Below are 15,078 nucleotides of genomic sequence, written 5' to 3' on the forward strand. Positions count from 1 at the left end.
AAATATATATTATTTAGTATAATGCATTTTCTTCGTAAACATGTACATTATACCTACAGGACTACAGGTACAGATAATAAACAGTCAAGTGACAATTCAAATACAGTAAATAAGTTTTAGGTGACAGATTATATTCAGCAAAAAATATTGTTTTTGACTTTGCAATTTACTTGCTAATACAGGTAAATTGTAAAGTTAAAAGAAATCGAATATAAATTAATAATAAATTTAAGAAAATCTTTAGATATTGTGTTACTCAAATAAATATTTTTATTTAAGAAAGTTTATTTTGTTAGTTTTTAAGATTTCAAGACATTATTTTCACAATTTAAGCAATAAGATAAAAAAATTTTTGATTCTTTCAATTGTTCACATTCGAAAAAATATCATTAGTTGTGTCATTGCGATTACGGTACTATTTCGTAAAACGTGATACATACTTTATATTTTTGTTTTGAGGTCATTACATTGCACACGATTTTATCCGATGCAAGACCGAACGATACACGAACCGAACGTCATCCGAAACAGAAAGAAAGAAGGGCGATGTTAAACATAGCGAAGATAGACAGCTGTCGTTTCATTTTCAGCTGATTTTTGTGTACGCTGTGAATAACAACAGTGATCCTAGCTTTTTGTAAAATACTGTACTGAATAGTTGATTTTGTACAACTTTTGTTAAAAGAAAGGGCAGAGCGAGGGTGTCGTGGGAACAATCGAGAAACGTTTACCATCGAACAAAGGGAGATGGTTCATTGAGCGCGGGCGGCGGGCAGCGGGCGTGACGTCACGCCGTGACGAGGCCGATGCGGCGGGGATCGTGACCGGAGGAGCGCGGCGAGCACGCGCAGCGGAGCAGGCCAGCCTGGCCTCCAGTGACTCCGGGGACGAGGGCCAACGGCCGCCGCGCAAGCGGACGCGCAGGCTGTCGCCGGAGCCAACTATGCATCAGCCGTGCACCAACGGCGCTCACCTAAACGGTGACGCCGCTCGGAATGGAGACCTGTCGCCAGGTCTTCGCATGGGCCAGACTGACCAGGAAATTGTCCGTCTCATTGGACAACACCTCCTATCTGTTGGACTTGAGTGAGTTCCATTTTAACAATTCATTGAATATAGACAAAGCTAAATTTTTTATTACTTCATTAATATAATTATAACCATTAGTCTCTCAAGTCTGCAGTACAGTTTACCTACAGATGTTTCTTGTTTACTTTGTAACAAAATAAATTTACTACACAATTATATAGGACATTCACCTTTTTGATGCTTTGCATATGATTATTTAATTTTAAATTTGTAAAGTTTAAAATTAATATAAGTATTATACTTGACTTTATGTATGGATTATTTATTACTGTAAGAAAAAGTAATACTTTTTTAAATCTTTATTCTAGAGATACTCACTCCGTATATATTTTGTAGAGATCTATTATGCAGAACAAACAATTGTGAGTACAATTGAAAGGTTTGTCAACAATGTTACTTGTACTTATTGTTTGAATTTACAAAGAAATGTCTTTGTAAATAAGAAAAACTAAGAGCTACTTGTAATATTTGTATGTGTTGTTGATTAAATATGAGGATGTTTTTTAGCTTTTTTGGTTGCACATATTTAATATAGAGGATAAAGATCAATACAATTCTATTCTTTGTTTAGTAGGAAAATAATTACATGATAGGCTTTGTTTTTTTATCATAAACAGGCCCTGACTTAGAGATTCAACGCCCCTAGGCAGTTTGACATATAAGGCGCCTGAGCTGTAAGGGCTTTCAGGCCTTAAATGTCAAATAGGTCAGCCTAGGGGCCCCCCTACTGTGACAGATTGTAGGCCTAGACATAGTTCTGGTGCTGGTGCATAATTAGTTTCCGATTGCAGTACAAAAATGTTTTTTTTTTTTTTTTTTTATAGAATAGGAAGGTGGACGAGCATATGGGCCACCTGATGGTAAGTGGTCACCAAACGCCCTTAGACATTGGCATTGTAAGAAATGTCAACCATCGCTTATAGCCAATGCGCCACCAACCTTGGGAACTAAGATTTTATGTCCCTTGTGCTTGTAATTACACTGGCTCACTCACCCTTCAAACCGGAACACAACAATATCAAGTATTGCTGTTTTGCGGAATAATATCTGATGAGTGGGTAGTACCACTGGTGTTAAGCACTATTCATAAAATAAGATATTTTACAATAAGAACAAAATTGGAATATGGATCAGCTGATTGTCGGTCATTACCTTTGTCTATATCCAAACCCATGTATGTAACATTGATATTGTAAAAGGTATAAAATATTCCTTATATTGTTGTAATGTGATTGTGCTTAGTTTTACTCTTTAATCTGGAAAAACAGCAAAAGAAAACATTAATGTTGAACTGATGACTTGACTGGGTGGTGTTGCATCTGTGGAAGTGTATAAAAAAAATACAAGTTCCTACCAATTATCATTGTTATAATCTGTAAGCTTAAATTGAATGAGTGGATTAGGATAGCTCAGGAATAATAACTAAAGAATACATATTTTTTATATTATTATTAGGTACATATTTTAGGTATATATTAAGTATGTAACTTTAAATTCGAAAGTGTTGGTAAGCACCAACTAGAATAAATATGTTTTCCATTTTGAGTATTTATGAGATTGTATTTAGAATAGAGAATTCTAGATGAGATTGTGGTTGATTTCATTGCTTTATTCTTACATAACATACAAACAAAAGAAAAGAGTCATTTGGTTCTTGAATAAAGTTTTAATTTATTAATAAAAATAATGAAAATGAAAGTATTGTCGTGCCTCACTTTAATGGGTGAGTGACCCAATTATAGGCACAAGGACAGGGACTTCAGTTCAGTAATTGACGGCATACAGAGTAGTTAATTTTTGTTATAGTGCCAATGTTGCATTGTATAAAAATATATTCAAACCTTAAAACCTATTTCATTGAAATTTTTAGCATGTTCAGTATGTAAACATTATTTTATTAAAGAAACTTTTATCATTAAAAAAAGAAAGGGTAGAACAAAAAAAAGACCAGATCAAACTAGTTCGTTATATTTATGTCCAATCAGTCTACCACCATAGATTATCTTCCGTCTCAATAATACATTCAATAACTTTTCATTTACTAAGCTTGGACTCGTAATTTTTTGGTGACACTTTTTGACGAAGGCGTTTGCTTAATATAATTCTATTCTATTTCGGTCGAATATCGGCCAAAGCCGAAGTCGCAGTTGCAGTTTCAACCGGACACTATTTGGAAGAAAACAAAATAAAACGTACATCATCCCATCAGGCGCAGTGCATCGTTGCTGATGGAGGAGTCAGGACTGCACTTGGAGCATCCAGCGGCTGCTACGTTTCGGCAGCACGTGCTTGCCGGCGACTGGGTGAAGGCCGACCACGACCTCGGTGTCCTGCACGATCTGCTACGCGACTCGCCGCACGTCGATACGCATAATCTCTCAGTATGTTTCGCTATTTTAAAGATATGTTTACTTTATAATAATATATAATTTGTCGGGTCAGTCGCGAGCCATTTATCGATTATAGCGTCATTATTTCTTGTTGGTCAATCTCAGTATCGAACACTCGATATCAGTAGCCAATAAATTACGTGATCAACATCACGTAATTTATTCTGGCCGATTGCGAGACAATGTACTCTGCATAAAATCGTTTGGTAATCATGTGGATGTTCCAGGAGATGAAGTTCGTGGTGCTGGAACAAAAGTATCTGGAGCACCTCGAATCGGGCCGAGTGCTGGACGCGCTGCACGTGCTGCGGAACGAGCTGACGCCGCTGCAGCACGACACGCCGCGCGTGCACCGCCTGTCCGCGCTCATGATGTGCGCCGACGCGGCCGAGCTGCGGGCGCGCGCGCACTGGCCGGGCGGGCCGCCCTCGCGCGCCGCCGTGCTGGCGCGCGTGCAGGTAGCCGCCGCGCAGCGTCCCGCCTGTCGCGCGTGAGGCTCGGCCGTAACCCGCGTGCTCTGTGCAGGCCGTGCTGCCGCCCGCGCTGATGATGGCGCCGGGCCGGCTGCGCGCGCTGCTGGCGCAGGCGGCGGCGCAGCAGGCCGCGCGGTGCCGCTTCCACGCCGCGCCGCGCCCGCCGCTCGCAGCCGCCGTCCCCACCACCACCACCGCGACTACTACGGTTGCGGTCACCACGCCGCCCGTGGACCCCATCCCCTTCTCTCTGCTCGCAGACCACCACTGTTCCGCCGACCAATTCCCTATACACTCTCTGCAGGTACTCGCTACTTACAAAAAAACATGACTTAGTACTGAATAAATATTTTGAGACAATGTTGAATAAAAGACCCTTTTCTAGTATTTTCTAGTTCTATCTATTTCATTTCATATTATATATATTTATATATATTTGTCGTTGCAGGTGCTGAACGAACACTGCGATGAGGTATGGTACTGCAAGTGGTCGCCTGACGGCTCCAAGTTGGCGTCGGGCTCGAAGGACAACACCGTTATGATATGGGACTTCGACCCCATAGCCAAGCGGCTATCCTTTAGGTCTGGACTCTTTGACTTCTAGTTAAAATCACTTAAACATTACGATACATCGATGTCATCTTATTTCTATTATTTTTCAGAAAGTCACTAGAAGGTCATTCGTACGGCGTGTCATATCTATCGTGGAGTCCCGACGGACGCTACCTCATAGCCGCCGGGCCCGAGGACTGTCCCGATCTTTGGATATGGAATATGGAGGTAGACAAGAATATATAAGTGCTCCGACACAAGCCCATCGTATCAGTTCGTGACATGTCTAGTCTAACTTCCCCGCGCGCCTTTCAGACGGAGCAGTTGCACCTGAAGATGACGCACTCGCAGGAGGACTCGCTGACGGCGGTGGCGTGGCACGCGTCGTCCGACAAGTTCGTGTGCGGCGGCGCACGCGGGCAGTTCTACCACTGCAGCCTCGACGTGAGTCCCGCCCGCCGGCCGCCGTCCCGCCGTCCCGCCGTCCCGCCGTCCCGCCGTCCCGCCGTCCCGCTGACCGCTAACCGACCGTCGCTCCGCAGGGCACACTGCTCAACAACTGGGACGGCGTACGCGTGAACGCGCTGGCGTGTCGCGGCGACGGCAAGGTGCTGGCGGCCGACACGCATCACCGCGTGCGCGCCTACGACTTCGCCGACCTCACCGACCGCAACCTGTGAGCTCGCTCTGCTTTAGACTAGTATACGCCATGTTTACACAAATATCAACCTCCGATCTCATAGTACTTCTATCTCATTCCTTTTATTATTTTCGTCTTTGTTCTATATTCAAAAATCTCATCAGTGTGTTAACTTGTATTGTAACTTTAATTCATCGGGTATCAATGGGACTACTGTACATTACCGATTTTTTGCTGCATAAGTGAATACTAGTGATAAAATCAAATATCACCAGCGAAGCCTTGAACCAAAAGCTTGGTAAACGAAGGCGTTTGTCTAACTTGAGTTGACTCCTCCGACAGCATCCAGGAGGAGCACGCGGTTATGGCGATGACTCTGAATGCGGCAGACTCGCTGTTGTTGCTCAACGTGGCCAACCAGGGCGTGCATCTCTGGGACATACGTGAGTTCTTGGCGAAGTTTATGAATATACTAAAAAAACATTAAACAAACGGATAATCGGACTGGACATAACAGTAAAAGTCTGTGCATGTCCCACTGCTGGGCTAAGGCCTATCCTTTTTTGAGGAGAAGGTTTGCAGCTTATTCCACCACGCTGTTCCAATTCTGGCTGGTAGAATACACATGTTTTGAATTTCAATGAAATTAGACACGTGCATGTTTCCTCACGATTTTTTCCTTCACCGTCAAGCACGAGATGTATTATAAACACTTAACATAGCAAGGAAGCATTTTTAGATCCACATATCAATTATTAAAAATTTTTGTTTAATGCTTATATTGACATAATAACTGTCAAATCTATTGCACTGTCAGAGCCGGTCCTGGTCCTCGATTAGGTAGATCGAGATTGTCTTTCAGCGCACTTTGATCGACGCTTTCACTTCACATAAATTGCATTGCAGCTAATGTTATATAACATCACACAGGTATTTTTGAAAACCAAACAACGCTTATATTTCCCCGGAAATAGCTTTTGTTATATTTGCGCTTCTTGCTATCTGGTGCGTCTCAACCCCCAGGGGCAGCGCTGTGCACTGTGATCTTTGATATACTATTCAAAGCGGGAATTTGTGTTTTACACGCGGTTCGCACTCCGGTGCGGTTTCGAGATTTATACACGTACGACGACGGTCGACGGCACTTTTGCTTTTATTTAAAATCTGTCAAATTCAATTGTAGGCGCGCGTGCGTTGGTGCGTCGCTTCCGCGGCCTGTCGCAGGGTCACTTCACCATACACGCGTGCTTCGGTGGGGCACACGAGGACTTCATCGCATCGGGCAGCGAGGACAACAAGGTGAAGACACAACACATATTTTTTTAAATTATTTATTCGATCACCAACAAAGTACACACAGATACACGATAGCACACAGTTCATAAAATTAAAAATAAAAGAAGCGGTACCTCAATCACAGGCGATAACTACATGAACAATAAGGCAACATATACATTATAGCACAAAAAAAAACATAAAAAGACAAATCAAAATTTCAAGTTACAAATCACATCTACCGTATTATATTAACCTGTGATGTACAGAGCACTAGTGGGAATATATTTCAAAAATGGCTGACAAGTATTCACAGGCGCAGCACCTACGAAACTTGTGTTTGTAACGATGCGCGAGTACAACGCTGGGTGCGGTTGCAGGTGTACATCTGGCACGTGGGCGGGGAGGAGCCCATCGCGGTGGTGTCGGGCCACACGCGCTGCGTCAACGCCGTGGCGTGGAACCCGCGCCACCACGACGTGCTGGTGTCGGCCTCCGACGACTACTCGCTGCGCCTGTGGGGCCCGCGCGCGCACCAGCACTAGTCGCCCGACCGAGCCCCGCCGCCGTGCGAGCTTTTTGAATTGGAGAAGATTATGTTAAGATACCGGAGCGATACTCCAGCAAACACTCCCAACAACTATAATATATGACACAAGTAGCGCCGGCTGATGACTCATGTGTAGCAAATGTATTTTATTACGAATGTGGTTTACTTATTTCCGGGAACATTCCTTGAACCAAGGATGACAGTCTTACAGAGACGTTAATAATGAGGAAAATATTCGAGTTGATTATTAAAATTATCGTCACAATATTAATATATATTATTCAATTAAAAGTTAATGCAATTAATTTCTTTACGTTCATGTGATCGATTATAATAGATTTTTTTATGTTAAATATAATTAACCTGTGGAACTTTTTGATACAGATAAAAAACACATAAATTGATATATTTTGTTTATGGATATGAGATATAAAATCTTTATGGTTGTTCCGTGACGTGGGTTTACTATTCCAACAAAAACATTTATATTTTGATATACAAATGAAAATGTACTTAATTTTCCTTTATCGCTGGATGTGAGCATTTTAAACTATTACACTTTTAAATTCCTTAAAAATATTCAACGCTAGACGGGATGTCATTTATAAGATTATGTTGAAAATTTTCAATGAAAAATAAATAAGTCCATTATAAATTTGATCATTGGTCATGTGCAATGCGAGTGCCATTTCAGAGTGCAATAATATCGGTTTTTCCATTATAGTACATCGAAAAATAATGTTGAGTACACACCAACTATGTGCACACAGCTTTTATTGTAATTGATGTAAAGTCGAGATAAACATTGCAAGAGATATTTCATATGACAAGTATGTAAGTCGATGTCGAACGTGAATGTTAGAAAATTTAAGGTTGTGTCAGACGAATGTCCTTAGAAATTGTATTTTGTTACGTGGTTTGTTTATTAGATTAGAAAGACGCGGGGGCGGCCGCGTCCGCGTGACTAGGTTAGTTAGAATAAGCTTTCTATATCAAAATTTATGAACTGATGGTATATTTGATAATTGTGACAATGGCGAGTTTTAGTATGTTTGGTTAATTATGAAAATAAGTCGTCTAGCCGTCACACTAGCTTCATTTGTAAGGCTCGATGCATACTAACTGTACGTAAGCGCCACTAAAGTGAAAGTGTGGATCAGCCTTACTGTCTATTGATGATATATGAGACGTGTATTGAAGATTGGTTTTATAAGTTAGTGAGCGATGAGCACTCGAGCTTGGAGTGATATCTTTGAATGCAATACGATAGCTCTAAAGGTGTTGTCTTAGTGCGTTAAGAGATTTAATGTAGAGTCGGCGCGCCGCGTCCCGCGCTCACAGAAACGACCTTAGTGTAATAATGTAAGACTGCACTATAACTATCGACGGTTACACCATCACCACCACTGTGAATCTCTCTCGAGGTTGTTTGCCGGCCCGTTGCGAGGTCTTGACCGACACGAAACGTCCGAATGTTGATTTGTTGTTATCTTATTTAGTTATATGTACATAATACCTGAATTGTAAAGTTTGGAAATATCACCATTCGCCGCGATCGGTGTTCACACTGCAGCGTGAGGCCACGCCCACATTTTTGTATCCTTAAATATTATTTAACGTCCAAAGCTGATGTAACTAATGAGTCGCTTTAATTGTTACGAACTCCGGGACCACACATACACACCACACTCCCTCATACGAACAAAACTCCAATCGCACCCAAAAATTGTTAGAGTCCATTGAGGCCTATTTACCGAATTTATAATCTGTGATTTTAGAATATTTCCTAAATTTCCTGGCACACATACATAAATCATAAATTAATATCGCAAAAATTAAACGAACTATGGGTGTAGAACGAAGCAGGTGTCCGCCGGCTCGACGAGACGGCGCCCGGAGTTCACGTTCGTACCAAATATCAGACGATAGTTGCGCGAGTGTTGTGTGTAGAAGTACAAAGAGCGATCGATAATAAATAAAGTAACGTTAGTATAGAGTAGGAGGTGGCGATTGTTATAAATAATTATTATATATCAATAAATTTTTTATCGTAAAATTTATGTCTTTTATTGTTGTGTGTTATATGTGTGTCGAGATGGCCCAGTGGTAAGAACGCGTGAATCTTAACCGATGAACGTGGGTTCAAGTCCGGGCAAGCACCTCTAAATTTTCATGTGCTTAATTTCTGTTTATAATTCATCTCGTGCTTTCCGGTGAAGGAAAACATCGGGAGTAAACCTACATGTGTATAATTTCATCGAAATTCTGCCACATGTGTATTCCACCAACCCGCATTGGAGCAGCTTGGTGGAATAAGCTCCAAACCTTCTCCTCAAAAAGGGAGAGGAGGCCTTAGCCCAGCAGTGGGACATTTACAGGCTGTTACTGTTATATGAACTTACACCTAAATAATTAGTTTTAATAATGTTAAAATATGAATACTATGAAAAAAATTTATAAACTATTAAATATATTCTATAATTGCAAATATAACTTATAAAGGTCATGTGACAACATCTAATATAATTATGTATAGTTCTGTTTAAAATGTAAATTACATTAATAAGCTAAAATTGTATCGAAATAAAACAAAAAAATATAATGCCCTATCATTATAGCAAAATCTTTAATACACTTTATATACATAATAGTTAACATCTTAGTACAAGCTAAACACAAAAAAAAACGAGTTATAGCATAAATAACTTATGCTCAACGCATATTGATAACATAAATAGTACCTTAAATAAAGACTTCTTTATATAACACAGTTCTTTAGAAATAGTTACTGTTAGCCAGTATTTGTTTTCCCTTTCTCTATATAATAGTTAGATTTGAAATGTAATAAAACTTTTTTGGATCCCAAACTGGTATTTAAAGTAAAGTAAACAGTTTGCACAAGAAATATGTAAATATAATTATATTCAATATTGCTTTGTTTTTTTGCACAGCTTCTATTTACTTTCAATATACAAACACATATCCATTATAGTCTAACTTTAACCCTTTACACAGCTTCAAGGCAGTTATAAATTGGAAGTTCCAGATTTCTCAACTAATTCAAGTAGTGTGTGTAAAGACGTGTCAAACAGCTCGCAGCGTATTGGCATCTCCAAGGAATAGAAAGGGTTCTTCAGAGCATAGTCTGAATACAGCTCATAGATTCTTTTAAGCACTACATCCGGCCCTTGCATGTTTGGGTCAGTTACCACTATGAACTTTACACCTAGGGGAATTATTATAATATTAATTTTATATTTATCATTAAATACAAACAACACTAGATTCAAAGTTAATTGTAAAAGTTCATGTTAAACATACATACAAGACGATTAATTTAAGTGTATTAACCTGTTAATGTCTGGAAACATGATAGTTTAAATGTGTCTGCAGTAAGGATCTCAATCCCTGAAGATTTGGGAACTGGACTAAGTTGACTTGCCAGTGCAAACAGTGGGTAGAACATACTTGCTAAAACTATTTTCTCATTAGTAGTGGCTCGAGGCCGTCCAAACTTCAGACTTAGAGGGTAGCTTTCCTAAAATTTTAAATGAAATTATAATCATGTTTATAATTTAACTATATTCATGATTAATTTGGATAATATTTAACAATCATCTATGAATTAACAAGTTACTTTATGATTTTAAATTGTTCTTAATAAAGATACCTTTAATTCTATAACATCGAATACGTCTTTTCCATCTTCTGTAGTTCGCCCGTTGACTGGTGAGCCATTGACTGAGAGGAGAACGTGACCGACTGGAAACAAATCGGCCCTATTAAAATACACAGGGTCAATAAATAAATACTGTCCAAGTAGCACTTACCATTTATACCATCTCTTTGGCCAAAAACAACTACGACTTTCTTATTTTCATATTCAAGTTTTATATCTAAAGGAAACCCGAAAGTTTTTTCCGTTTCCACTTTGGGGATATTATGATCATAATTATATATTAAACCACCAGATTTACTGACAATATAAACTCCGTAGATTACCATTTTTAAACTTTTTCATATAGCCCCTAATAATTTTCTTTTATAAACACAAACAAATGTATTTATTCTTACTACTAAACTGACAAGTGACAACTGAATACTAAACTGTCAAATGATTATAGATGGCATTTAATACGTTCCAGTTCACTCAAAAAATTTCTGGAAATGCAGTGCTATTCTGTAAGAACTCACTTCATTTCTCACCCGTGAAATGTTGACAACCGACTTATGGTGACTATTTTTATGCGTGTATTCTTCAAATTTTATAATTATTATGGTCAATGTTGCATATTACATTCTGACATTTCTCGACCGTTATCTGATGACTTTTGAGTTTATCCTCGCAGAATAGCCATACAGTTGACTAAATTGACAATATATATTTTAAGGTTCAATGTAATGAAACTACATATAATAATTTTGCATAGCCAATAGTAATGAATATCGTCATTAATGGTGGTAGGGCTTTGTGCAAGCTCGTCTGGGTAGGTACCACCCACTCATCACATATTCTACCGCAAAACAGCAATAATTGCAGCAGTACTTGTGTATTGTTGTGTTCCAGTTTGAAGGGTGAGTGAGCCAGTGTCATTACAGGCACAAGGGACATAACATCTTAGTTCCCAAGGTTAGTGGCGCAGTAGCGATGTAAGCAATGATTAAAATTTCTTACAATGCCAATGTCTATGGGCGTTGGTGACCACTTACCATCAGGTGGCCCATACGCTCGTCCGCCTACCTATTCTATAAAAAAAATCTAATGCTTAAAAAAATAAATTCTTTGCTTCACTTTTGGGCTTAAACCTTATCTTCTTTTGAGGTGAAGGTTGGGAGCCTATTCCACCACGCTGCTCTAATAATGCCTATTAGTAGACACACTCGTGACAAAATTTCATCCGATAAATGCAGGCTTACGAAGTTTTCCTTAAGCATTCACGAGATGAATAATTTTATTATTCATTATATGTATATATATATACACAGGCTAAAGAAAACTGGTGCTGGTCAGATTTTGGTCTAGAAATATTCGGCTATAAATCACGGGCCACCTCGTATCTAATTAAAATATGTGGTTTGTGGCAAAGTCAAAATGTTCATAGAACCATATTCATTCTAGTATGCCACTTGTATGCATGTAGATTATGGCACAGTTATAAATGGTAATTTGTGTCAAAACGCTACTAGTTATCATAGTCTTCACAACAATTTCTAGAAACATCTCGTAGTGCCAGTTGAGTTAAGGAACAAGTATACGCTTGCGATCGCATGCGATCTAATAGCAAACATGTTGCGATGTGTTGAGCATTGATATTACAAGTCGCTCTCCACGCTTCTGCGCAATCATCTTTTTAAATATATTACGGCTTGCGTTTTCCTACCTAAGGTGATGATTTTTTAATTAAAAAAAACAAAGAAAATTAATTTAAAAAAATCTTACAAAATCAAAATGACTTTACGGGTATTAACATGCTACTAGTACACTATAACTTAATGATTCTCATAATAATATTCTTTTCTCCTGATTATTAATTTAATTTTTTATAAAGTGATTATTTTTTACATATTGTTTTTTTTTGTACCTGATCCTGTTTATAATGCACGTGGGATTTTGACTATAAATTTTAAATAAAACTTTTAATAAAACAAAACTTGTTTACATCTACGCGGAGTTATGATACTCTGAGGTTGATTATTCTAACCTAAATATAATAGAAAATTGACTTAGTACTTTGGTGTAATAATAAAAATTATTTATAATGTTGATTTTTACTTAAGTAATGCGCTTAAATTTGTTGGTCGGCAAAATAAAAATTAGCCTAACATAAATGATCTTTTATAATCGAATTTATTTTGAGATATGTATCACGAAAAAGTAACAGCAAAAAGCAAATATCTTATTTTCTTTACTATATAAAAAAAAATTGACTTTCCTCATGATGGTGAGAAAGGTCATTTCCTATGAGCTTTCTCTACAATTTCAAGTTAAGCATGTACATTTTTCTGGTTTAATGACTGGACTACTCAAGTGTCAAGCTGATATTAATAAACATGTTGACAATGAATACATACATAGATACTTTACGCCCCTATCTTGTAACCGTAATCTGATGGAATAATGTAACGCTTCTTTGCTAACGGCTGTCTTGGTCTCAAATCGACGACCTGGGTTCAAATCCCGGGTAAGTCCAATAAAAAGATACATTTAATTTTTAAGAATTTTATTAGCGGCGTGTAGTTTGGGCATTGAATATTTGTTTAATATTTGAGAAAGTAATACCATTATTGTATCTTACATATCAATGTTATTAATAGATCGCTGATATAAAAGATAAAACAATACAATTAATGGATTTAAGATTTTGTGATAGTGAGTCACTCTTATGATACAACGTATTAGGTATTGTTATATTTACAAAATACAAATGATTGTCTTATCATATTGAGTGTAGTGAATCATACATGTTGCTAGTTAAAATTTATCAATTTAAATATTATTAGATCAAAACAACTACCACTAGAAATAGTAACAGCCTAATATCATAATATAAGATTCAAGTTTATTTTTGACACCGGTTTCAGGGATAGTCTACTACACGTGACTACGTACGACTCGTACTACTACGTGATAGATACACTTTTATTACACACTTTTTACTGGTGGTAGGGCTTTGTGCAAGCTCGTCTGGGTAGGTACCACCCACTCATCAGATATTCTACCGCAAAACAGCAATACTTGATATTGTTGTGTTCCGGTTTGAAGGGTGAGTGAGCCAGTGTAATTACAGGCACAAGGGACATAAAATCTTAGTTCCCAAGGTTGGTGGCGCATTGGATATGTAAGCGATGGTTGACATTTCTTACAATGCCAATGTCTAAGAGCGTTGGTGACCACTTACCATCAGGTGGCCCATATGCTAGTCCACCTTCCTATTCTATAAAAAAAAAAAAAAAAAAAAAAAAAAAAAAAAAAAAAAAAAAAAAAAAAAACTTTTAACATAATGTGTCAGTTACTTTACATTTTAACTTAATTAATACATTTAAACCTTATTTTAAAATTCATAAAAAACCTGTAAATAAAAGATTACATAGATATAAAAGCATGGTAAAAAATTAGAATTTTTTTGCAGGTTAGGCATATTAATTTTATAATTTGTGACTTATAATATCAAGTTACGAAATTCGTTTTTATGAAACATTTAAAATAAATATTTGTCAGTTATAACTTCTATATTTTATTCCAAGATTACAGACGTTTCAATTTGTTTTAAAAGGATATTGATAAATCACACATTTTACTCTTTGCGTTTCTGCTTAAACTATAATAAATAGGTACACGGAAACTTGGTACTAAATATATTTTTAAAATCTGCGAAACCATATATTTGTAGTAAAAAAAGTTACAATAACGAATTCATATTAATGTTTAATAAATTTGTAAAAGTAAACAATAATTTTAGTTAAATTTACTTGTTTTATGTGATACATAATGAATATTAGTACATTTTAATCAATTTTTATAAATTAAATATAACTTAGGTAATACCGTAAATATATAATTTACATTTTAATAAATACTAGTCATGAATACAAACCATTATTGATAGCACTAATTTTTTCATTTGTGAAGTCTGTTTTTCCACAACCACTGTAATGTAATTTGAAATATTTATAAGATTGTGGTTAAACAATGTTAGACAAGACCTAATGAAATCAGATTTAATGTAGAAGGAAAAAAAAACTACGTCATGATTAAACGTGCTTTGACGACAAAATAATTTTACGCTGAGGACAGGATTCGAACCTGCGCGGGTAAAACCCATTGGATTTCAAGTCCAACTCCTTAACCACTCGGACACCTCAGCTGTATGTTCAACTTATGAATAGTTGTATCTGAAAACAAAATATTTTTTATTTACTCAGCTGAGTACTTTTCATTATTCTAAGCATTTAACTATTCAATTAACTTATGCCTATACCAACCTTTACCCCATCAGCTACTTCATGTATTATGTTTTTAAATTGAGTAAAACAAAACCGTTAGTGTAATAGGAATAACTCACACGTTCAATTTTCTATGATCTATCTAATAAGGACAAATGTTGATCA

At 37.4% G+C, this 15,078-nt stretch overlaps 2 protein-coding genes and 1 non-coding gene across 3 annotated transcripts; 1 reads left to right on the plus strand and 2 right to left on the minus strand.

Moving 5' to 3' along the window:
- Window positions 1-403: 403 nt before the first annotated feature.
- On the plus strand, window positions 404-9,025 carry LOC126771273 (WD repeat-containing protein 26). Its single transcript, XM_050491069.1, has 11 exons — window positions 404-1,086; window positions 3,299-3,470; window positions 3,707-3,937; window positions 4,005-4,256; window positions 4,401-4,534; window positions 4,615-4,732; window positions 4,820-4,948; window positions 5,047-5,180; window positions 5,487-5,587; window positions 6,328-6,443; window positions 6,800-9,025. Exons 1-11 carry the CDS (start codon window positions 944-946, stop codon window positions 6,962-6,964), a joined length of 1,695 nt encoding a protein of 564 aa, XP_050347026.1. The 5' UTR covers window positions 404-943; the 3' UTR covers window positions 6,965-9,025.
- A 608-nt stretch (window positions 9,026-9,633) lies between these two features.
- Window positions 9,634-11,044, minus strand: LOC126771361 (trafficking protein particle complex subunit 4). Its single transcript, XM_050491218.1, has 4 exons — window positions 10,800-11,044; window positions 10,640-10,731; window positions 10,321-10,507; window positions 9,634-10,195 (listed from the first exon to the last, which is right to left on the minus strand). Exons 1-4 carry the CDS (start codon window positions 10,972-10,974, stop codon window positions 9,996-9,998), a joined length of 654 nt encoding a protein of 217 aa, XP_050347175.1. The 5' UTR covers window positions 10,975-11,044; the 3' UTR covers window positions 9,634-9,995.
- Window positions 11,045-14,752: 3,708 nt separating this feature from the next.
- On the minus strand, window positions 14,753-14,834 carry Trnas-uga (transfer RNA serine (anticodon UGA)). Its single transcript has one exon. It is a non-coding gene; the product is annotated as a tRNA-Ser (tRNA).
- Between the last annotated feature and the right edge of the window lie 244 nt (window positions 14,835-15,078).

This window comes from Nymphalis io, chromosome 10 (assembly GCF_905147045.1).
Source record: "Nymphalis io chromosome 10, ilAglIoxx1.1, whole genome shotgun sequence".
Taxonomy (NCBI): domain Eukaryota; kingdom Metazoa; phylum Arthropoda; class Insecta; order Lepidoptera; family Nymphalidae; genus Nymphalis; species Nymphalis io.

Excerpts from the sequence above, each read along its gene's own strand:
- LOC126771273 (XM_050491069.1), top strand. The coding sequence starts at position 944 with ATGCATCAGCCGTGCACCAACGGCGCTCACCTAAACGGTGACGCCGCT. Across the intron at positions 4,733-4,819 it reads TTTGGATATGGAATATGGAG|ACGGAGCAGTTGCACCTGAA; the intron begins GTAGACAAGAAT and ends CGCGCCTTTCAG. Across the intron at positions 6,444-6,799 it reads CGGGCAGCGAGGACAACAAG|GTGTACATCTGGCACGTGGG; the intron begins GTGAAGACACAA and ends GTGCGGTTGCAG.
- LOC126771361 (XM_050491218.1), bottom strand. The coding sequence starts at position 10,974 with ATGGTAATCTACGGAGTTTATATTGTCAGTAAATCTGGTGGTTTAATA. Across the intron at positions 10,732-10,799 it reads CCAAAGAGATGGTATAAATG|TCGGTCACGTTCTCCTCTCA; the intron begins GTAAGTGCTACT and ends ATTTGTTTCCAG. Across the intron at positions 10,508-10,639 it reads TCGATGTTATAGAATTAAAG|GAAAGCTACCCTCTAAGTCT; the intron begins GTATCTTTATTA and ends TTAAAATTTTAG.